The sequence below is a fragment of the Hemitrygon akajei genome, chromosome 10 (assembly GCF_048418815.1).
Source record: "Hemitrygon akajei chromosome 10, sHemAka1.3, whole genome shotgun sequence".
In the NCBI taxonomy this organism is placed as follows: domain Eukaryota; kingdom Metazoa; phylum Chordata; class Chondrichthyes; order Myliobatiformes; family Dasyatidae; genus Hemitrygon; species Hemitrygon akajei.
The window spans coordinates 15,799,459-15,824,271 of NC_133133.1; the positions used below are offsets into that span (position 1 = coordinate 15,799,459).

The 24,813-nt window shown below is 42.2% G+C and overlaps 1 protein-coding gene across 2 annotated transcripts in view; it reads left to right on the forward strand.

Annotated features, from left to right (window-relative positions):
- Positions 1-24,813, forward strand: part of LOC140734170 (mitogen-activated protein kinase kinase kinase kinase 4) — a 321,905-nt gene that overhangs the window by 121,556 nt on the left and 175,536 nt on the right. For both annotated transcript variants that reach the window (XM_073057807.1, XM_073057808.1), the window contains exons 5-7: positions 5,471-5,581; positions 8,665-8,755; positions 11,057-11,187. In XM_073057807.1, coding sequence (XP_072913908.1) covers positions 5,471-5,581; positions 8,665-8,755; positions 11,057-11,187 — 333 coding nt within the window. The remainder of the gene's footprint in view (positions 1-5,470; positions 5,582-8,664; positions 8,756-11,056; positions 11,188-24,813) is intronic.

Here is a 24,813-nt window from a genome sequence, read left to right on the forward strand (position 1 = left end):
TAAAAACATCATTAAGAAGGTAAAGATGGAATATGAAATTAAGCTAGCCAATAATATTACAGAGGATTTCAAAAGTTTCTTCAGATATGTGAAGTCTAAAAGAAAGGAGAGAGTAGATATTGGACCACTGCAAAATGATCCTGGAGAGGTAGTAATGGGGACAAGAAAATGGCGAACAAACTGAAGAAGTATATTATATCATTCTTCCATTTGGAAGATGCTAGCAGTATGATGGAATCTCCAGGTATCAGAGGTCATGAAAAGTGTGAAGTTATCATTACTAGAGAGAAAGTTCTTGGGAAACTGAAAGGCCAGGTAGTGTACAATCCAGAGTTTTAAAGAGATGGCTGAAGAGATTGTGGAGGCAGCAGTAATGATCTTTCCAAAATCACTAGATTCTGGAATGGTTCGGGAAGACTGGAAAATTGCAAATGTCACTCCACTGTTCAAGAAAGGAGAGATGCAGAAAAAGAAAAGATATTATAGGCCAGTTAGTCTGATGTCAGCATTTGGGAAGATGTTGGAGTCAATTGTTAAGAATGAGGTCTCAGGGTACTTGGAAGCACATGATAAAATAGGCCATAGTCAGCATGGATTCCTCAAGGGAAAATCTTGCCAGACAAGTCTGTTGGATTTTTTTGAAGAAGTAGTAAGGATAGGCAATAGGGAATTTATTGATGTGTACTTGGCTTTTCAGAAGACTGTTGATAAGGTGCCACACATGACGTTACTTAACAAGCTATGGCTTTGCGGGAAAGATTCTAGCAAGCATAAAGCAGTGGCTGATTGGCAGGAGGCAAAGAGTGGTAATGAAAGGAACCATTTCTGGTTGGCTGCTGATGACTAGCGGTTTTCCATACAGGTCTTTGTTGGAACCGATTCTTTTTACGTCAATGATTTGGATAATAGAATTGATGGCTTTGTTGCAAAGTTTGTAGATCATATGAAGGTAGGTGGAGGGGCAGGTAGTTTGAGGAAGTGGAGAAGCTCCAGAAGCACTGAGACAGACTAGGAGAATGGGCAAAGTGACAGATGGAATACAGTGTCAGGAAGTGTACGGTCATGCACTTCGGTAGAAGAAATGAAAGGGTTGACTATTTTCTAAGTGGAGAGAATATACAAAAAATGAGGTGCAAATTGACAGATTACACTTCACTCTGAGGGGGACCAATATTCTTGCAGGCAGGTTTACTAGAGTTTTTGGAGTGGTTTAAAGTAATATGTCAGGGGTATAGGAACTAATATGATAGAGCTGAGGATGAGCCAGTAGGTTTACAAGTCGATGATGGATGTAACATGAATGTAAGGAAGGACAAACCAATGATGGGATACAAATGCAGACAGAGCAGAGTTAAGTTGTACCATGGAGGCAAAATTCAAAAAGGTCAAGGAATGCAGGACTGAAGGTGCTGTATTTAAATGCATGTAGCATTTGGAATAAGGTGAACGAACTCGTGGCTCAATTAAAGATTGATCAGTATGACGTTGTGGGCATCACTGAGTCATGGTGGAAAGAAGGCCATAGTCTGGAGCTTAACATCGAAGGATAAACTTTGTATGGAAAGGACAGACAAGAAGGCATAGGTAGTGGTCTGGCTGTTTTGGTAGGAGATGGAATTACATCTTCAGAAAGAGGTGACAATGGGTTAGAAAGTGGTGATTTTTTTGTGGGTGGAGTTCAGAAATTGCAAGGGTAAAACAACATTATGGGAATCAAATAGGCCTCCATATAGTAGCCAATATATGGGGTTGAGATTGCAAAGGGAGCTGGAAAAGGAATGTAATAAAGGTAATGACACATTTGTAATGGGGGTCTTCAATATGCAAGGGGATTGGGAAATCAGGTTGGTGTCAGATCGCAAGAGAGGGAATTTGTTGAATGCCTATTAGATGGCTTTTTAGAGTAGCTTGTGCTTGAGCCTACTTAGGAAAAGGCTATCTTATATTGGGTGTTGTGTAATAACCCAGATCTTATGAGGGAGCTTAATGGAAAAGCACCCTTAGGTGGCAGTGATCATAATATTATTGATTTCATACTCAAAATTTGTGAGAGAGGAGCATAAGTCACATGTATCAATATTGCAGTGGAATAAAGGGAATTACAGAGGCATGAGAGAGGAGCTTGCCCAGGTGGGTTGGAGGAGGATTCTGGTGGGGATGACAGCAGAGCGGAGGTGGCTGAAGTTTCTGGGAATAGTTCACAAGGCGCACGATAGATAAGTCCCACGGAAGAAGTAGGCAAAGGGCAGGGGCAACCATGGCTGACAAAGGAAGTTAAGGACTGAATAAAAGCCAAGGAAAGGGCATATATAGTAGCAAAAGTGAGTGGGAAGTTTGATAACTGGGAAGCTTTTAAAATCCAACAAAAGGCAACTAAAAAGCTATAAAGGAAAAAATGAAACATGAGGGCAAACTAGCTAATAATATAAAGCATGAAACTGAAAGATCTTTCAGTTATATAAAGAGTAAAAGGGAGGTGAGAATTGATATAGAACGCCCGGAAAGTGATGGTGGTGAGGTAGTAATGGGCGACAAAGAAATGGCAGATGAACTTAATAAATACTTTCCATCAGTCTTCATTGTGGAAGACACTAGCCATGTGCCAGTGGTCCATGAGTATCAGGAAGCAGGAGTGAGTGCCATTACTATTACAAAGGAAAAAGTGCTCGGCAAACTCAAAGGTCTTAAGATAAGTCACCTAGACCAAAGTTTGTGGGTGATACAATGATAGATGGAGGGGTAAGTAATCCTGAAGAACCAATACGATTACAACAGGACTTAGATAAATTGGAAGAATGAGCAAAAAAGTGGCAGATGGAATACAGTACTGGGAAATTTACAAATATGCATTTGGTGAAAGGAACAATACAGTGGACTATTATCTAAATGGGGAGAAGGTTCAAATATCAGAGGGACTTAGGAGCCCTCGTGCAAAATTCACAAAAGGTTAATTTACAGGATCAGTCTGTGGTAAAGAAGGCAAATGCAATGTTGACATTTACAGTATTTCAAGAATATAAAAGCAAGGAGATAATGCTGACCCTTTATAAGACACTAGTCAGGCCACACTTGGAGTACTGTCAATAGTTTTTTGGCCCCTTATCTCAGAAAGGATATATTGACATTGGAGAGAGTCTAGAGGAGGTTTATGAGGATGATTCTGGGAATAAAATGGTTAACATATGAGGAGCATTTGGCAGCTTTGGGCCTGTACTCACTGGAATTTAGAAGAATGTGGAGGGGGGAGCTCATTGGAACCTACCAAATGTTGAAAGGACCAGATAGGATGATGTGAAGAAGATGCTTCCTATGGTGGAGGTATCCAGAAATAGAGGCACAGACTCATAAGTGAGGGGCAACTTTTTAGAACAGAGCAAAGGAGGAATTTTGTTAGGCAGAGTAGTGAATCTGTGGAATGCTCTGCCACAGACTGTGGTGAAGGCCAAGTGCATGGGTTTATTTAAGGCGGAAGTTGATACTTTACTGATCGGCCTCACTTGAAACATTGTGAGCAGGTTTGGGCCCCTTGCCTTAGAAAGAATGTGGTGAAACTGGAAAGAGTTCAGAGGAAGTTCACGGAAATTATTCTAGGATTGAATATTTTGTCATATGAAGAGCATCTGATGGCTCTGAGCATGTATTCACGTATGATCGATAGTCTAATTGAAACCTAACGAATGGTGAAAGGCCTTGATAGTGTGGACGTGGAGAGGGTATATCCCTTGATGGGAGAGTCTAAGACCTGAGGACATAGTTTCAACATAGGAGGGTGACCTTATAGAATGGAGATGAAGAGGAATTTCTTTAGCTAGAGAGTGATGAATCTGTGGAATTCTTTGACACAGGCAGCTGTAGCGGCCAAGTCTTTGTGTATTTAATGCAGAAGTTGATAGATTCTTGACTGGTTAGGACAGGAAGGAATACAGCGGAATGGCAGGAGATTGAAGCCGTGAGAAAAATTGGATCAGCCATGATGAAATGGCAGAGCAGACTCAATGGACCAAATGGCCTAATTCTGCTCCTATATCTTATGGTCTTACGACTTGAGGCTTCATGCTTTCTCAGGAACTGGGCTTGTTTAAAATTTACAAGGTAACAAAGCTTCTTTATGGATGCACAGTTACTTACTAAATTTCTTAAATGGATATCATGTTACTGCGGCAGGCTGGATCACATCAAGAGTTGGAAAATCTTGAATAGTTACCTTGTCTTTTTGCAAAGGCTGTGTAGTCATTGAACACATTAGTATTGCTTACAGAGCAGTCCAAGGCCAAGTCTTCTCTCTTATTTGGATGAAAGAGTGGGGCATCATTGTGGCGAAGCAGTTAGTGCGACGCTATTACAGTTCGGGGGGGTCAATTCTTCCCACAGTCCAAAGACTGTTCGTACATTAATTAGTCATTGTAAGTTGTCCTGTGACTAGGCAAGGGTTCGATAGGTGAGCTGCTGGGCGATGCAGATTGTTGGGCTGGAAGGGCCTGTTCTGCACTGTATCTCTAAATAAATAAGTAGAATCTCAGTAGATTCAAGATTCAAAATTATTTATTGTTATTCTTCAATACATGAGTGTAAAGGAGAAAAACAATGATTGTTACACAGTATGACTAATGTCCTGGGTCTTTATAAGTGAATTTAACATATCTTTCATGAGAGCAATACCATCTAATTGCCTTTGGACCAAACAAGGGTGGAAGTGAGATTGATGCAGTACGTTACTCATCTGTGAATGGTTAATTAGAAGTACTGAGGAATAATACCGTATTCACATAACACCAATTACTATCCCCTTTTCTTTCTAAAAGCTTTGTTGTCAATCTTAGAGACACCAAAATATTGAGACAATTTAGATGCTGACCAATGTAGTCTGGGGGCTTCTCTCGCCACAACGCTAAGGCTGAGAGGCTGTCCCCAGCTGCTGTACTTTGAGACTGCAATCTTTGTGGTGATTTGCCCCGCTACTGTGATGAAATGATCACTAAGGCTTTGGGCCTGTTCCGGGGATTTGGATCTAAGGACTCAATTCGGTTCGGAATGCTGTTGTTGTTGCCTGCTTCGATTGTTTATATGATTTGTTTTGTGTTTTTTCTTTCTTTCCCTGTGGGAACTGGGGGTTGATCTTATTTTTTTAATTGTTTTGCTTCAGGTTCCTTGCTTTGCGACTGCCTGTAAGCAAAACAAATCTCAAGGTTGTATAGTTTATACTTTCGTTGACAATAACTTTGAAGTTCAGCAGAATATTTCCCCTTATAAAGGAGTAATGAAGGAATATCTGTGCTAGTGACCTGGAATCGTGAAGGCACCAGATCTTTGCTGTGGATATTTGACTCCGATTCAAATTCATTTATTTATTACATGTACATCGAAGCATACAATGAAGTGTGTTGTTTGCATTAACAACCAAAAACAACATAAGGATGTGCTTAACAATGGAAACTCACCTTCCCATGTTTCCTTTTACTTTTATTTACAGCTGGTAATGGAGTTCTGTGGAGCAGGCTCTGTCACTGACCTGGTCAAGAAAACCAAAGGCAACAGCTTGAAGGAGGACTGGATAGCGTACATCTGTCGGGAAGTTCTACGGGTAAGTTGGAATAGCAATTAGAAAACTCATTCTATAAGATTGCTACATCAGTGATTTTACACTGGACCACTTGTGACTGTTTCTCAGTTGCTGTGTATACTTTTTCATTGATGCTATTGTATTTCAATGTTTTCCTGTGAATGCCATCAAGAAAATTAATCAGTATAGGATATGGCAACTTATGAATTATTTTGAAAATAAATTTACTTTGAACTGTGAAGCTTGTGATTGTTATTAACTGTATCCTCCAAGGTGAAATTGTGTATTCAGTCCAACAATCTGAAGCCTAAGCAATGGCTAAAGATTTTCAAAGAATATGGTTCAATCATTATGCTTTGCTACAATGTGGTGGAGGTATCACATTTTAATCCTATCTGCTCGCTTCTTATATTACACTCTGCCCTCTTGTTTTCACTCTCCCCTCTCCAACTGGACAGAAGATACAAAATCCTGAAAGCACGTACCACCAGATTCAAGTACAGCTTCTATTCCATTGTTATAAGATTATTGAATGGTTCCCTCGTATGATAAGATGGACTCTTGACCTCACAATCTACCTCGTTATGATCTTGCACCTTATTGTTTACCTTCACTGCACTCTCTCTGTAATTGTTGCACTTTATTCTGCATTCTGTTATTGTTTTACTTTGTACCACTTTTGTGCACTAAGAAATGGGTCTATCTGAACAGTATGCAAGACAAGTGTATCACTGTACCTCGGCACAAGAGATATCAATAAACCAATTTCTATTCCAATCCCAATGATAAATAGACCACCTCCCTTCGAAAGGTATGTGACCTGTGGTTCATAACCTCTGACTTGTGACCTTTGACTTCTCAGTGAATGATTAGTCATTGAAGAGCTGAGTGTTTGTGGGGAAAGTATACACAATGCTTGGTGGAGTTTGCTGAGTGGTTTATGAATCAGAATCAGGTTTAAGATCACCGGTATATGTCGAGAAATTTGTAAACTTTGCAGTAGCAGTACAATGCAATGCATGATAAATACAGAGAAAAAAGAATTACAGTAATTATATATATAATAGTTAGGTTAAAATAAGTAGTGCAGAACATAATTTTTTTTTTAAGTAGTGAAGTAGTGTTCATGGGTTCAGTGTCCATTCAGAAATCGGGGGAATGTTGAGGAAATGAGTCCTGAAGTGGTTGTTGAGGTCCCAGTGATTAAGGAGGGTGGGCATTAAAGGGATAGCTTTTGTGGGAGAGGCTCTGCCATTACAGAATGTCAGGTCCGATTTATTCATCTCATGTACATGGAAACATATAATGAAATGTGTCATTTGTGTTAACAACCAACACACCCAAGGATGTGTTGGGAGCAGCCCACAAGTGCTGCCACATTTTCCAGTGACAACAACACAGAACAGTCCACTTTCAGGTATCCAGTCCTTGGCCTCAGACTCTCAAAGTCACAAGAGAAAGGGCAGACTGGGTCAAGTAGACTTGTAATTGGTTTATTATTGTACTGAGGTTTAGTGAAAGTCCATGCAACCAACCATACATGCCAATCACATCAGGATTTGCAGAGAAAAGCAATAACAGAATGCAGAATATGGTGTTAAGACTGAAGAATGTACGCTTGTTTAGAAAATGAGTAGAAGTCTCATGGAAATATTTAAAGTTCAGATAGGATTGGATGCAAGTTGGATGCTTTTTCTGGGAGGATGTTTCTTCTGGCTTGGTGAGTTGGAAGGACTGGTTCTAGATCAAGGGTCATAGTCTCAGGATGTGGTTATAAAGCTAGGACTGAAATGAGAAATGTCTACACTCAGAGGGCAGTTAACCTGTGGAATTCTCTACCACAGAAAGACAGTTAACATATTTAGAGATGTTGATCGATTTCTGAGTGTAAAAGACATCAAGAGCACAGGAGAAGAGCAGGAGCATGACACTGAGATAGAAAGTAAGCCATGAATGTATTAAATTGTGGAGAAGGTTCAAAGGCATGTTTATATTGAGGCTGAAATAACTGAACTGATGATTAGGCGAGCCAATAATCTTAGAGCTGTGGTGTTAAATATCTGAAGTGTTATAAGTGCCTTGAATGGTGATTGGGGCTAAGCACTAGAGTAAGCTTGAGAGTATTTAAAGGGGAAGTGGTTCAAAGGAGTTAGGTTCTTAACATTTTAAAGTAACTGGTCATTCTTGTAGTTTGAAATCCTTGTAAATTATCTGAGACTTAAGCCTGAAAGATTTTTCATACATTGCATATAGATGATCTCCCTCTATCATTCAGTCCAGATAATGGATCTTCGGCCCAAAATGTTTCCTTCACAGATGCTGCCTGACCTGTTGAGTTCCTCCAGCAACTCGCATTTTTCCTCCAAATTTCAGCATCTGCAGTCATTGGAGCCTTCTACTCCTGCATCTCAAACATAAGACACTACAGCACAGTACAGGCCCTTTGGCTCATGATGTTGTGTCAACTTTTCAACCTACTTCAAGATCAATCTAATCCTTTCCTCCCATAGCCTTACATTTTTTCTTTCATCCTTATGCCTGTCTAAGAGTCTTTTAAATGTGCTTCTACCACCACCCATTGCAGTAGGTTCCATGCACCCACCACTCTCTGTGTGATAAACTTACCTCTGACATCCCCCCATACTTTCCTCCAATCACTTTAAAAATATGCCTCCTCATATTGGCAATTTCTGCCTTGGGAAAAACTATTTGACTATCTACTCAATCTATGCCTCTTATCATATTGTACACCTTTATTTAGTCACCTCTCATTCTTCTTTGCTCCAAGAGAAAAACACTAGTTCACTCTACCTATCCCTTTAAGACATACTCCCTAATCCAGGCAGCAACCTGGTAAATCTCCCCTGGATCCTATTTAAAGCTTCAACCGCCCTCCCCTAATGAGGTGACAAAAACTTGACACAATAATCTGTTTGTTTTGTTTTTATGCAGTGTACGCAGTTAATGGTTGCTCTTGTCTCCTTGTCATATGATCTAAAGCACATTTGTGATCAGTGTAGAGTCAAAGTAAATACCATCCCCGCCAATGTTTGTGGTCCATCATGTAATTTACACTGTTCCATTTCATTAAATTGTACCTGCAGGGACTGGCCCATCTTCACTCTCACCACGTCATCCATCGTGACATCAAAGGACAGAACGTGTTATTGACTGAGAATGCAGAAGTAAAGCTTGGTAAGCATTTCAGGACAGTTAGAATCTTCATTAGCGTTCTACCAACTGGGAGATGATAACTGACACAAGAATCCGGGACATCTCCCTGTGAGGATATGATAAATTGCAATTTCAATAGGCTCTTAGCTATTCTGCAAACATACTATATAACAGGCTCTTCAAAGATAAATCCTGAGGATTAACTGTCCTTCCAGTTAACCTACTCTTCTTTATTTTGAGATGCAGGCCCTTCCAGTGCAAATACACCCATGTGACCAATTAACCTACTAACCTGCACATCATTGGAATGTGGGAGGAAACTGGAGAACCTAGAGACAACCCACGCGGTCATGGGGAGAATGTACAAAGTCCCTACGGACATAGGTGGAATTGAACCCAGAATGCTGCTGTTGTTATAGTTATGCTGACTGCCATGCCATCCTGCCACCCAGAAATATCTATTTTGCTTAAAGCCCATTTCTTACAACGATATCTATTATTCTGTGAGTCTACATGATGCAGCAATTTGCATAGTTTGTGTAGCAAAGTGGCTCAGCGAGTAAGTTGGTGTCTCACAGCTGCAACAATCCTAACCTCCAACTGCATGTGTAGGGTTTTCATATTTTCCCTGTATTTTCCTGGGTGCTCCGGTTTCATCCCAGTTCCCGAAGTTGGCACTGTAAAGTGATTCTGCTAACTGAGATGCTACCATGCTACCCAGTGAAGAGTAGGGGCCCTGAAGAGTGAGTGTTCTGGAACAGAGCGACCTAGGGGTGCAAGTATATATTGTCCTGTCCAAGTCTTAGGCGTCCTGGCTATTTGGTATATGTGCCTAAGACTTTTACACAGTATCTAATTCACTGAAAGGAACATCGCAGATAGCCAGGATGGTGAATAAAGCATTTGGCATAAGACCTTAAGACATAGGAGCAGAATTAGACCATTTGGCCCATCAAGTCTGCTCTGCCATTTCATCATGACTGATCCATTTCTCCCCTCCTCAGCCTGGTGTTCATCAGTTGGGACATTGAATATAGGAGTTGGGGAGTTATGCTGCAGTTACTTCAGATATTAGTGAGGTTTCACTTGTAGAAAAGATTTACCAGGACGTTGACTGGACTTGGAGAGCTGAATTACATGGGGAGTTTGTGTAGACTAGGACTTTATTCCCTAGAATGCAGGAGATGAGAAGGTGAGAGAGGGTTACCAGATCATGAAGGGCATAGACAGGGTGAAAGCACATAGTCTTCTTCCCAAGGAGAAGGTACAAAAGCCAGGAAGACATAGACTTAAGATCCGAAACAAGGGATTGAAAAGAAATATGAAAGGCAGCTTCTTCACACAAAGGGTGGTTCATATTTGGAAAGAACTGCCAGGATCAATGGTTGGGGCAAGCATATTACCAACAGTTTAAAATATACCTATATAAATTCATGGATAGGAGAGGTTTAGACAGCTAAGGGCTAAGCAAAGATTGATGGGACTATCTCACTGGTCAAAACATTTAGTGTGGATGAGTTGAGCCAAAAGACTGCATGCATGCTGTATGACATTATGACTACTGTGCCTCCAGTTTCTATGTTCTTATGGTACAGAACTTGGGGTTGCCAGGTAGTGTAGTGGTTAGTGTAACAACATTATAGTGCCAGCAACTTAGACTCATTTCTTGCTGCTATCTATGAGGGGTTTGTACGTTCTCCCCGTAGCCACAGGGATTTCCACTGGGTGCTCCGGTCTCCTCCAACATTCCAAATAAGTGTAGGTTAGTCGGACAATTGGTCACATGGGTGTGATTGAGCAACATGCGATCATTGGGCCAGAAGGGCCTGCTACTGTGCTGTATCTCTAAATAAAATTAAAATAAAAACTTCCTTCCATGACTGTTTGTTAAATTAGATGTAGTAATGGGCTCAACATCGTTAAAGTTTAAGATATAAGGAACTGGCTATACCATTCAAATGAAGGCAGTGTCCAACATAATGCAGACAAAAAAAACCTCAAGTTTGGGTAACATGAAGAGCATTAGAAAAGGATGCCATCCTGCCCATTGTATCCATGTACCAAGCTTGTTGTTCATCCTTCATCTTAGAATGATTGTGTGAATACTCCATGTTTTCATTTCTCTTACCCAATTAGACCCTATAACCTTTAAGAAAAACAGGATGTGTGTGTGTGTGTGTGTGTGTGTGTGTGTGTGTGTGTGTGTGTGTGTGTGTGTGTGTGTGTGTGTGTGTGTGTGTGTGTGTCTGTGTGTCTGTGTGTCTGTGAGAGAGATGAGATTTTAAGGCAATGCCCTCTGACTGTCTAATGGTCTCTCTGCAGTTGATTTTGGAGTCAGTGCACAGTTGGACAGAACCATGGAGAAACGGAATACTTTCATTGGGACACCTTACTGGATGGCACCAGAAGTGATCGCATGTGACGAAAATGCGGATTCCACGTACGATTACAGAGTAAGCAAAGCGCGAGGGCACCTTACAAATTACCGCTAGGGTAAACGTATCCGGATCAAATGCAGTGGTGCTGTGAAAGCAGATGAGCTGGGAGACTGGTACCACCAGCCATGATCTGGAAGACACAGCCAACGAGGCTGAAGGAAGCATCATTACTGCTGTGAAAATATCATCAACAAGGTGGATGGTCACGGTCTTTCTTCCAGGGTAGGGGAGTCCAAAACTAAACGTCATAGGTTTAAGGAGAGCGGCAAAAGGTTTAAAGTTTTTCTCATAGAGGATGGTGGGCTGATGGAACGAGCTGCTGGCAGAAGTGGTAGGAATGGTGCAAATACGATGTTTAAAAGACACTTGGATGGGTTCTTGGATTTAAAGAAGATTTAGAAGGGTAATGGCTAAATGCGGAGAATCAGAATCAGGTTTTGATATCACTGCTATATGTCATAAAACTTGTTAACTTTGCAGCAGCAGCAGTACATAATACCAGAGAAAAAACTGTGAATCACAGTGGATATATTTATTAAATAAATTAGTTAAATTAAATTAGTGCAAACAAATGGAAATGAAAAAAGTAGTGAGGTTCATGGGTTCAATGTCCATTCAAAAATCAGATGACAGAGGGGAAAAAGCTGTTCCTGAATCACTGAGTGTGGCCCTTCAGGCTTTTGTACCTCCTTCCCAATGGTAACAGTGAGAAGAGGGCATGCCTTGGGTGATGAGGGTTCTTAATGATGGACACCAACTTTCTGCAGCATCGTTCCTTAATGATGTCCTGCATACTACAGAGGCTAATGCCCATGATGGAGCTGACAATTCTGCTTCTGGGGCGCCACCAAGAAGACAACTCGTGTGAGCAGCTCTGATGAATACCATCAAATACTTCCACTTCAGTCTGCTACACCTGGCGCTCAGCTCTCACCTGTGGCTCCAAGTAGCTGCAGCACGCGTAGCGGCCACACCTCGGTAAACCGTCTCGGCAGACGGGCCAAACCAGGTGAGGGTAGCCGACGGGTCTTCGACCCTCGGTGAGGTAGGAGATCTGCCTATCCCAGCGTGTGAAGTCTGGCCATGGCAGATTGAGCAGAAGAGACCGATTAATGGTCCAATGATCAAGAAGGCAGGCCAGCAGGCGTTGTGGAGAGCTAAGAGCACGACAAGGCACTTAGACGTCCTGGTCATCCACCGCAAGAGATGGTGATCTCTTTAAACTCACCCAGCAGAGGGCAAAGGCTGTAACTTGCCACGTACATGATTTCCCAATATGTCAGTGCGGCGTGGAGGGAAATCGTTCACCAATTGGAAATTCCAGATGCGATCTAATGATGACAGCTGAAAAACAGGACAAGCTCAGGTAGATAGTTGGGCAGTATTGATAACTCGGCTTGAAAGAGCCTGTTTCTATGCTGTGTAACTCTGTGGATCTAAATCTTCAAAAGGGAGCTAGAGTGGAATATAGAGCATAGAACAGTATGGCCCTTCAGCCCACAATGCTGTGCCTACCCATATAAACCTACCACAAGATTAATCTAATGTTTCCCTCTTATACAGCCCACATACCTTCCATTTATTTTTATGTCAATGTGCCAGTCTAAGAGTCTTTTAAATGTCTCCTCTGTATCAGCCTCTACCACCACCAAGATATCCAAGTGTCATAAAAGGGTGGATACCGCAGTAGCATAGCAGTTAACGCAACACTATTACAGCTCAGGGCGTTGGAGTTTGGAATGCAATTCCTATGCTGTCTGTAAGAAGTTTGTATGTTCTCCCCATGAACCACATGGGTTTCCACCTGGTGCTCTAGTTCCCTCCCACATTTAGTAGGTTAATTGGTCAATGTAAATTGTCCCGTGAGTAGGCTAGGTTAAATAGGTTGGTTGCTGGGCGGGTTGTTGGGCCAGGATGGATGGTCTGTTTCACACTTTATTTCTAAATAAAAATTTTTTAAAAAGACCATTCCTTACGTGAATCGTCTCATTAGTGGACCTGAGGAAGTTTATCATAGATTGCAGAGGGATCTGCGTGGGCTGGAAAAGTGGCTGAAAAATTGTAGATGGAACTTAATGCAGCCAAGAGTGAGGTGTTGCACTTCAGTGGGACCAACCAGGGTAGGTCGCACGCAGTGAATAGCAGGGGACTGAGGATGCATGGTAGAACAAAGGGAATAAGGTACGTAACTCGTTGAAAGTGGCATCACAGGGAGATAGGGCCATAAAGGCAGCTTTTGGCACATTGGTTTTCATCAATCAAAGTATTGAGCACAGGAGATGGCATGTTATGTTGAAGTTGTATAAGATAAAGGCAGTCCCCGGGTTACGTATGAGTTCCGTTCCTGAGTCTGTCTTTTAAGTTGGATTTGTACATAAGTCGGAAGAAGTACATCCGGTATTATTTAGCGTCAGTTAGTCAAACGTTTGTCTTAGTATACAGTATATATTTTACCTTTCTATGCATATAAAACACTTAAGAAACGTATGTATTCCAATAATTAAGCCACTGCGTTGCTTAGTAATAATTGTAGCTTTCATCAGGGCAGGGCCTTTCACATGCTCCATTATTCTCACTTTATCCTTTAAAATTGTTCTGTTCGTTGACCGACTGTAGCCTAACACTTTTCCAATGACCGATGGTGTTTCACCTTTTTCCAAACGCTTTATTATTTCCACTTTATTTTCAATTGCGATCGCTTCCCGTCAATGGAACAGAAACACTGCAGGTGGCAGGTCCCGAGCTCTGACGGCTCTCGAGATCTGCTGGGTCCTAAGGACCATCGCACTGAGACAGGCTAAGTGGAACAAGTGGGGGCTGTGCTGGGTTTGGGTATTTGATCCTCCACAATATTCTACGTGGGAATTTAAACTGGAGGTGGCAGTGTTTTTTTTTACGAGGTCGAGTTGCGAGCTCGACATCAACCTGGCACGGATGGTACAGGAGTCACTGGATCGACATCAACCCGGCACAGATAGTACGGGAGTCACTGGATCGACATCAACCCAGCACGGATGGTACAGGAGTCACTGGATCGACATCAACCCAGCACGGGAGTGGTCTGTCACTAGATCGAACTCGGGAACCTCCGTTCTCCAGCCCAGAGCTGATCTCACTGTGCCACTAGCCGACCAGAATGGGGGGGGGTTTGGTCGGGGTGAATCTTACTAAGAAAAATTTAAGCCAATTACAAAGTTAAACACTCAACACAGTGTCAACGGCAATGACTTAAAATGGCAGATGGTGTCGCGATCTGACTTAAAATAGCGGACAGCGTTCTTCTTCCTCGGTTTGTAAGTACGAGTTGTCGGTAAATCGGATGTTCGTAACTCGGAGTCTACCTGTATTGGCGCAGCCTAATTTGGAGTATTGTTTGCAGTTTTGGTCACCTACCTACAAGAAAGATGTAAACAAGGCTGAAAGAGTACAGAGAAAATTTACAAGGCTATTGTCAGATCTGAAGGACTTGAGTTATATGGAAAGAGTGAATAGGTTTGGACTTTATTCTTTAGAACATAGAAAACCGAGAGGAGTTTGGTAAAGATATACAAAATTATGAGAGGTACAGATAGAATAAATGCAAACAGGCTTTTTCCACTGAGGTTGAGTGGGACTACAACCAGAGGTCATGGGTTAAGAGTGAAAGGTGAGAAGTTTAAACGGAATATGAGAGGAAACGTCTTCACTCAGAGGGTGGTGAGAGTGTGGAAAGAGCTGCCAGTACAAGTGGTGCATGTGAGTTTTGTTAAGTATATAGACAGTAGGGATATGGAGGGCTAAGGTCCCAGCTGATGAGAGTAGGTAGTTCAAACAGTTTCAGCATGCACTAAATGGGCTGAAGGGCCAGTTTCAGTGCTGTACTTCTTTTTGACTGTATTATAGGAAGGATGTGGAAGCTTTAGAGAGGGTGCAGAGGAGATTTACCAGGCTGCTGCCTGGATTACACAGCACCTCTTCTGAGGATAGGGTGAACAAGTTAGAGCCTTTCTCTTTGGAGTGGAGGAGGGCTTGGTGGAGGTATACAAGATGATAAGAAGCATACATCCAGTAGACAGCCAGCGACGTTTTTTGCGAAGTGGAAATGGCTGTAGCGAGGAGGCATAACTTTAGGGTGATTGGAGGAAAGTATAATGGGGATGTCAGAGATAAGCTTTTTACAGAGAGTGGTGAGTGCATGGAAGGCACTGGTAAGGATGGTGGGAGAGGCAGATATATTATGAATTTTTAAGAAGCTCTTATATAGGTACACCGTTGATAGAAAAATGTTGGAGGAAAGGGTTAGGTTGATCTTAGAGTAGGTTAAAAGGCACAACAATCTGGGGCTGAAGGGTCTGTACTGTGTTGCAGTGTTCTATGTTATTCGAGGCCTTTCTCTGTGTATGTTCAATCCTTGGAAAAGGGATTGGCGATGAATCTGTCACCAGCACCTCTGTGTTCCCTACCACTTTGTTTAATGTTAGCATCAAACGGCAAAGCTGCAGTCTAGAATCGAGCCTCCATTGCTGGCTTGGGAGTTACACTTCCCGTCGATACCACATCCTCTGTTGATACTGTTTTTTCTCTCATTTGTTTGCATAAATAAACAGTGATTAAGTGATCAGACTGTTTTTGGCCAAGGTACTTTATTATTCAGTGAAAAGGGGAAATGCAGGAACTTAAAAAACATTTTAGACTTAGTAAATAAAAAATATTGCAAATTCATAAGAGAACACAAGAGACTGCAACACGCACAAATGCCAAAGGAACTCAGCAAGTCAGGCAGCATCAATGGAGAGGGATAAACAGTCAATGTTTTAGACTGAGGCCCTTCATCGGGACCGGAAATAAAGGGTGAAGAAGCCAGAACAAGAAGGTGGGAGGAGGAGACGAGTACAAGCTGGCAGGTAATAGGTGAAGCCAGGTGAGGGGGAAGCTGCATAGGTGGCTAAGAGGGTATGAAGTGAGAAGCTGAGAGGTGATAGGTGGAAAAGGTGATGTGCTGAAGAAGAAGGAATCTGATTGGAGAGGAGAGTAGACTATGGGAGAAAGGGAAGGAGAAGGGGCCCTGGAGAGAGGTACCATCACACTACCTTAGCTGGAAAATGCATGTTTAGTTTATATTCAATGAGAAGTCCAAAAACAAACTGCTGGTATCAGTAAATGTGAGCACCAAACAGTCAAGACATAGAACATAGAAAATGACAGCACAATACAAGCCCTTCAGCCTATGATGTTGTGACAACTTTATAACCTACTCTTGAGATCAATCAAACTATTCCCTCTTACACAACACTGCATTTTTCTATTATCCATGTGCTTATCTGAGTGTTTTTTAAACGTCCCAAATGTATTTTCCTCTACCATCATCTCTGGCAGTGTGTTCTACGCACCCACCGGTCTCTGTGTAAAAAAAACTTAAACCTGATGTCCCCTCTATACTTTCTTCCAATTACCCTAAAAAGTGCCCCTAGTATTAGCATTGTATCCACTCATATCAGATGACTGTAGTAAAGAAACTCAGACACTTCTCTTTGGAAAGAGCAACAATCCCAAAATGCTGGCGGAATCAACAGGTCAAGTGGTGTCCATGGAAATGAATAAATAGTCAATCTTTCAGGCCTCCTACCAGTCTACTTTCATATAACCAAGGCTGAACTGGTCAGCTGCCATTCAGTACTTACCCAAGGGGTAAGCTCTTCACTACTTCCTCAGGAAGTCCAGTTTGCCAGCAATGCCCATTGCCCAAGGATAAACTTCCATAGAAGAAACATTTCTGCCACTTCCAGCAATATCTCAACAGCTAACCCAGTATAAAGTCAGACACTCTCAGTTCCTGTCGAAATGCTCCTGATCTGATCACTGATTCTGGGAACAATAGAAAATGGATGGCCAGGTTCTGCTGCCAGCTGGAACAATTGTTGGGAATGTGGGGAATGCTGCTGTTGACTGCTGAATATGTATGGCCTTCTGGCAGCCTCCCTCCCCACTCCCCTGCTCCCAGCCCAGAGCACCATAGATTACCGTAGTTTCCATTCCACTTTCCAAAACACCCAAAACGAGTCTTATTAACAGAGGTCACATGCAAATAAATTACTGATTATTTATCTATTTAGAGTTACTGCATGATTACAAGCCCATCCGGTCCAATGAATCTGCATCGCCCGTTTACACCCATGTGACTAATTAACCTGCTAACTAGCATGTCTTTGGAATGTGGGATGAAACCAGAGCACCTGGAGGAAACCTACACGGTCACAGGGAGAACACACAAACTCCTTACAAACAGTGGTGGAGAATGGCCCATGGTCACTTGCATTGCAAAGCATTACACTAGCTGCTAGGGTATCATCCCTCCACAAAAGCACAGCTAAAGGGAGTGCAATCCAAACGTAGACAACAGTCAAGGATTTAAAGTTCCAGAAGCCAATGAATGGAACAGCAGTAATGTCAAAGTTCAGAGTTCAGATAAAATTTATTATCAGAGTACATACACGTCATCACATACAACCCTGAAATTGTTTTTATGTGGACGTACTTAGCAAATTTATAGAACAGCAACTGCATTCAGTATCAATAAACTGTGCAAATGCAGATCTTAATAAATGGCAATAAATAGCAAGCATAAAATAACAATATAAAAGAGTCTTTAAATGAGTGTAGTTATCCCCCTTTGTTTAAGAGCCTGATGGTTGAGGGGTAGTAACTGTTCTTAAACCTGGTGGTGTGAGTCTGAGACACCTGTACCTACCTGATGACAGCAGCGAGAATAGACAATAGACAGTAGGTGTGGGAGTAGGTCATTCGGCCCTTCTAGCCAGCACCGCCATTCACTGTGATCATGGCTGATCATACACAATCAGTACCCCGTTGCTGCCCTCTCCCCATATCCCTTGACCCCGCTATCTATAAGAGCTCTATCTAACTCTCTCTTGAATGCATCCAGAGACTTGGCCTCCACTGCCTTCTGGGGCAGAGCATTCCACATATCCACCACTCTCTGGGTGAAAAAGTTTTTCTGCATCTCTGTTCTAAATGGCCTACCCCTTATTCTTAATAGAGCCTGGCCTGGGTGATGATGATTTTTGATGACGGATGCTGCTTTTCTACGGCAATGTTTTATGTAGATGTACTCAATGGTTGGCAGGGTTTACCTGTGATGTCCTGGGCTGAGTCTGCTACCTTAGGTAGGATGTTCCACTCAAAGGCATTGGTGTTTCCGTACCAGGCCATAATGCAGCCAGTCAGCACACTTTCCATCTACGGAAGTTTGCCGAGGATTTTGATGGCATGCTGAATCTCCGCAGACTCCTGAGGAAGTAGAGGTCCTGACATGCTTTCTTCACAATTATATTTATATGATGGGTCCAGGACAGGTCCGCTGAGATAGTGACACACAGGAATTTAAAGTTACTGACCCTCTCCACCTCTGATCCTCCAATGATTACTGTCTCATGGACCTCTGGTTTCCCTTTCCTGAAGTCTACAACCTTAGTCTTATTGACATTGTTGTAATAAGTCATATTGGTAATTCTGCAACATGGTAACAGGCCCTTCAGCCATGGAGTCCATGCTGACCATCCACCTCCCATTTACACCAAACCTAAACTAGTATATTTTAATCTTTGCAACACACAAAAACCGAACGAAGGGTCTCGGCCCGAAACATCAACAGTGCTTCTTCCTATAGATGCTGCCTGGCCTGCTGCATTCCACCAGCATTTTGTGTGTGTTTTGCTTGAACTTCCAGCATCTGCAGATTTCCTCGTGTTTGTGATATTTTAATCTTTACCCATTTCAATCCAATCCCCTTAGATTCTACCACTCCCCTCCACACTGCAAACAACTTACAGTGATGGAATCATTGAGTTACTGACCATGGAAATATAGCCTACTCAAACATGCCCACAAATATTTCCATCTAAACTCGATCTAAATCTTTCCCATCCAAGGATAGGAAGCGTTTTGAAGTCCAAACGTCTTTTAAGTGTTGTTATTGTACCTCTGCCGCAACTACCTCCTCTGGCAGCTCATTTATGGTATGCACCACCCACTGCATAAAGAAGTTGCCTCAGAGAACACCTCCTAATGCTTCCTCCTCTCTCCTTAAACCTATATGCTCCTGAGATTTAGATTCCCTTTTCCAGGGCAAAAAGAAGATATGCAGTTAGAACAAAGAACATGGAACAGTACAAGCACTTCAGTCCATGATGTTGTGCTGAGCCCTCAATCTTCTACAAAATTAATCTATCACTTGCCTTCCACATAGCCCTCAATTTTTCTTTCATCCATGCATCTCTTATATCTCTATTGCATCTGCCTGAACTAGCAACCCTGGCAGTGCATTCCACATACCCACCACTCTCTGTGTAAAAAAAACTACTACTGACACCCCATGGATGGGTGGTGTAGCAGTTAGCGTAATACTATTACAGCTTGGGGCGTCAGAGTTCAGAGTTCAATTCTGATGTTATCTGTGAGGACTCTGTATGTGGAATGTGTGTTTCCCCCCGCAGTCCAAAGACTTACCTGTTAATAAGTTGATTGGTCATTGTAAATTGTCCCATGATTAGGCTAGGTTTAAAATGGGGTGTTGCTGAGCAGTGAGGCTCAAAGGGCTGGAATCGTCATTTCCAAGCTGTATCTCAATAATCAAATAGAATCCTCCCCATGCTCTTTGCCAATCACCTTTAACTTATGTTCTCTCATATTAGCCATGTCCAACCTGTCTACTCTAACCATTCTTCTTATCTTATACATCTCTATCAGGTCACCACTAATCCTCTTTTGCCCCAGCTTGCTCAACCTTTCCTCATGAGACAGACTCTCTGCTCCAAGACCCGCTGTAAAGCTTCCACACCTTTCCGTTAACGAGGCGACCAGAACTGAACACAATACTCAAAGTTGGGTCTAACCAGGGCTTTATAGAGCTGCAGCATTACCTCATGGCTCTTGAACTCATTCACCTGACTAACGAAGGCCAACACACCACACGCCTCCTTAACCTGTGCGGCAACTTTAACAGACCTACGGACTGGTGAATCTCAAGATCCTTCTGTTTCTGCCTTCAAGTCTGACATTTCAAAGGGTGTCACTCCAAGTTCGACATTCCAAAATGTATCACTTCACACTTCACTGGAATGACTTCAAATGCCCAGCTCTGCATCCTATCAATGTGGGAGTAGGCAGTTTAAATGGTTTGGCACAGACTAGATGGGCCAAGTGGCCTGTTTCTGTACCGTACTTTTTTATGCCTCTGTGTCTTCTTGTAACCCATGACTACCTTCCAAGTTATCCACAGCGCCACTAACCTTTGTGCCATCTGCAAACTTACCAACCCATCTTTGCATTTCCTTGCCCAAGCTATTTATAAATATCTCAAAGAGCAGCATTTACCTCAACTATGTTGGGTTGATTTTATTCCCTGCTATAAAGTCACCCAAATTAACCTACCGACCTGTTCATCTTTAGCATGTGGGTGGAGATCTGAGCACCTAAGAGAAAGCCACATTCTCACAGAGAGCGGATGTACAACCTCTGCATATGCAGCATCAGCTAGAAGGATCAAAGTCTGGTTTCTAGGACTGTTTTGCAGCAGCTCTAACGAGCTGTGTCACTGTAACCTCAACACTGGGGCAATAAGGACAAACGAAGTAAGATTGTGTGTTTACATGGTGCCTTTAAAACCTCAGATGTCCCATGAAGTCGATTAATTATTCTTTGACATTTTGCCACTATTGTAATGTGACAGGCAATTCACACAGCAAACTCCACAACAGTAATGTGATAAAGACCAGATAATCTGTTTTCTTTTATCATGAGAGATAAGTATTGACCAGAGCATTCTTATCTTCAGAATATTACCCTGGGACTTTTGTGTGCAAGAGGCTGACAGAATAATGCTGTATGTGAAGATAGTTACTGCCGTCATAACTTGGCAATTCTGAGAAGAGAATTTTGTGCTTTGTTGATCAAGTTAACAGCCTCAGATTCACAAAACTCTACTTCAGGAAGATAAATAATAAAATGGAATTCATCTGCGATGCAGATGGACATTCAGAGACTGACAAAGGTATCTCTGATGAGAGAAGCACAAGCTAAAATATGGATACTTCATGGGATAATTGCGTTAGAGCAAAATCTGATTTTATACACTGTCATAAAGAGAATAGATTGAGGTTCATAGATGAACTCTTTGATTAAATCTAGGAGAAAAAAATGATTTCAGGAAAAGCTTGGTTATGACTGGCCCCAAAATATATTATTGTGGGCTGTTCACCTACATATTTCTTCCAGAATTTACAATTTTTCTGGTGCAATTCTATTAAAATTGATGCTAAACTGTGAAATGGTTTTGGATTGGGAAATTTACATTCAGGTAATGGTGGTCTTCCAGTGAATAGATGGCCTTTCTTAAATGGAAATTGTGCCTGTTCCATTTACAATCATTACAATGGATAATTCTGTAGAAAAAAAGAACATGAAAAATGGGATATTTTTCTTCCATTGCACACTTTCCCTGATCCTCGAATGACTTTTGACTAACTGATTAACATATTTTAGGAACAGCTCTTTATTCTGCAGCTTCCATTGAAGAGGGGGAAACTGCAGTAGGTCAAATGGTATTTCTAGATGCCACACATGACAAGCTCTTCCTCAACATTATAGGCAGGGTATCCATTTTAAATCATAAACCCATCTCAGTGCTGTGTTGGTGCAAGGTGTTGGGTGCAAAAAGAAGTCACTTCATAATGGAGAATATCCAATAGGATGAAAATCATAAATATGTAACATTTTGTCAGGCAAAACCATGACTTCATCACAGGAGGTTATTAGTCAACTACTTGTATGAACTGTAGATATTGTTATGAGTGCAAGCAATTTTGCCAACCAACTTTCCAGCTCTTAGCTTCATCCCTCCCCCTCCTGTCTTCTCCTATCATTTTGGATCTCCCCCTTCCTCTCCCACTTTCAAATCTCTTACTATCTCTTCTTTCATTTAGGCCTGACGAAGGGTCTCGGCCTGAAACGTCAATTGTACTTCTTCCTATAGATGCTGCCTGACCTGCTGTGTTCCACCAGCATTTTGAGTGTGTTGCTTAAGCAACTTTACTTATTATTTTCTTATTTACTTAGAAATACAGCGCGGAATAGGGCCTTCCAGTCCTTTGAGCTGCATCACCAACAACCCCCGACAACCCCGGTTTAATGCTAACCTAATCACAGGACAATTTACAATGACCAATTAAACTACCCGGTACGTCCGTAGACCATGGGTGGAAACTGGAGCACTTGAAGGAAACCCACGCATTCCACAGGGAGGACGTAGTCTCCTTACAGAGAACACCAGGACCAAACTTCAAAAAGGTGGGTTACATGCATCTTAAAACCAGAGCCACAGTTCCAGCAATATGGCACTAGTGACTGATAGCAACATCTTGCAGACAGCTTACAAAACTACTAGATACTCTTCTTCTAAATATACTTCTACTCCTTCTTCTGAAATGCGATTGACTGCAGCCTGTAATTTCTCTTTTAAGAATGTAGCTCTGGGCTGTCTGAACAACTTGGTGCCTCTGCAGTCTCCTGGGGGACTCTGTGTGGATGAGATTCTATGTCGATTCATAATGACGGGATATAAACCTGTCGTTGGATTTCCTGGAGCCAATGAAAGCGGCAAGCAAGATAAAAATTGTTGATGACCAGAGTGGAAAACTGATATGTGTTCAGTGTGTTTGACCGGACTCGCTCGCTGTTGCCGGCGGCCAGAAGCTACGGGAGCCTTGAGTCTTATGCCGTTAGGTTCAGGAACAGTTGCTGCCTGGCAACCATCAGACATCTGGACGGGCTTGCCTCAGTGTTGAACATGCTCCGCAGTTGTGGATTCACTTTGTGGACTCTGCAGTTCATGTTCCTTATGTTTTTCATTTACTTTTTTTTTGATTATTTGTATGATTTCATCAGGGCACTTCAGTGCTGAACTAACTCTACAGCTTTGGCTTGCGGCCATCAGCACAACACTGAAGATTCGCTTTTGCGGACCCCATGATTAATGATATTGGTTTATTTTTAATTGTTTGCACAACTGTTCTTATTTTCCATTGTTAGGGCTTTTTCTTTGAATGAGTTTGATTATGTTTCTTTGTTCTGTGGCTGCCTGTAAGAAGACAAATCTCAAGCTGTATACAATGCATACATTTTGATAATAAAATTACCCTGAACTTTCAGTTCATACCCTGCTCTCATCAGCTACCTCGGGACCCAGAGAAGCAGAGCAGAAACAACTCACCCTATGTTATATTTTGTAGCTCCAGAAACCAATCAAAGAATAAAAACATGAGCCTGGGGATCTGGTGTAGTTAGATTTACTTTTAGTGAGGCAATCATCACTTATATATGCCATGGTGCCGTAGTGACTAAAGTTCGCTTCCTACAAAGCGAGATCCAATAGCACGAATGGAAACGATGCTTCATTACCAAATGAACTCAATGCTTTCTATCCCGCTTTGAAAGGGAGAATATAACTACAGCTGTGAAGATCCTGGTGACCCTGTGATCTCTGTCTCAGAGGCCGACGTTAGGCTGTCTTTAAAGAGAGTGAACCCTCGCATGGTGGATGGTCCCGATTAAACCTGGTAAGGCTCTGGAAACCTGTGTCAACCAACTAACGGGAGTATTCGAGGACATTTTCAACCCCTCACTGCCATGGGTGGAAGTTCTCACTTGCTTCTAAAATGCAGCAATTATACCACTGGCTAGGAAGAATAATATGAGCTGCCTTAATGACTATCGCCTGGTAGCACTCACATCGACAGTGATGAAATGCTTTGAGAGGTTGTTCATAACTAGACTGAACTCCTGCCTCAGCAAGGACCTGGGCCCATTGCAATTTGCCTATCGCCACAATAGATGCAAACTCAATGGCTCTTCACATGGCTTAGATCACCTGGACAACACAAACACCCATGCCAGGATGCTCTTCATCAACTATAGCTCAGCATTTAACACCATCATTCCCACAATCCTGATTGAGAAGTTGCAGAACCTGGGCCTCTGTACTTCCTTCTGCAATTGGATCCTTGACTTTCTATCCAGAAATCCACAATCGGTGCGGATTGGTGATAACGTATCCTCCTCGCTGACGATCAACACTGGTGTACCTCAGGGGTGTGTGCTTAACCCACTGCTCTACTGTCTATATACACATGACTGTGTGGCTAGGCATAGCTGAAATACCATCTATAAATTTGCTGATGATACAACCGCTGTTGGTAGACGAGAACGTGTACAGGAGTGAGATATGCCAACTAGTGGAATGGTGCCGCAGCAACAACCTGGCACTCAACGTCAATAAGACGAAAGAGCTGGTTGTGGACTTCAGGAAGGGTAAGATGAAGGAACACATACCAACCCTCATAGAGGGATCAGAAGTGGAGAGAGTGAGCAGCTTCAAGTTCCTGGGTGTCAAGATCTCTGAGGACCCAACCTGGTCCCAACATATTGATGCAGTTATAAAGAAGGCAAGACAGCGACTATACTTCATGAGGAGTTTAAAGAGATTTGATATGTCAACAAAATAACACTCAAAAACTTCCATAGATGTACCATGGAGAGCATTCTGACAGGTTGTATCACTGTCTGGGATGGGGTTGTGGGGTGTTACTG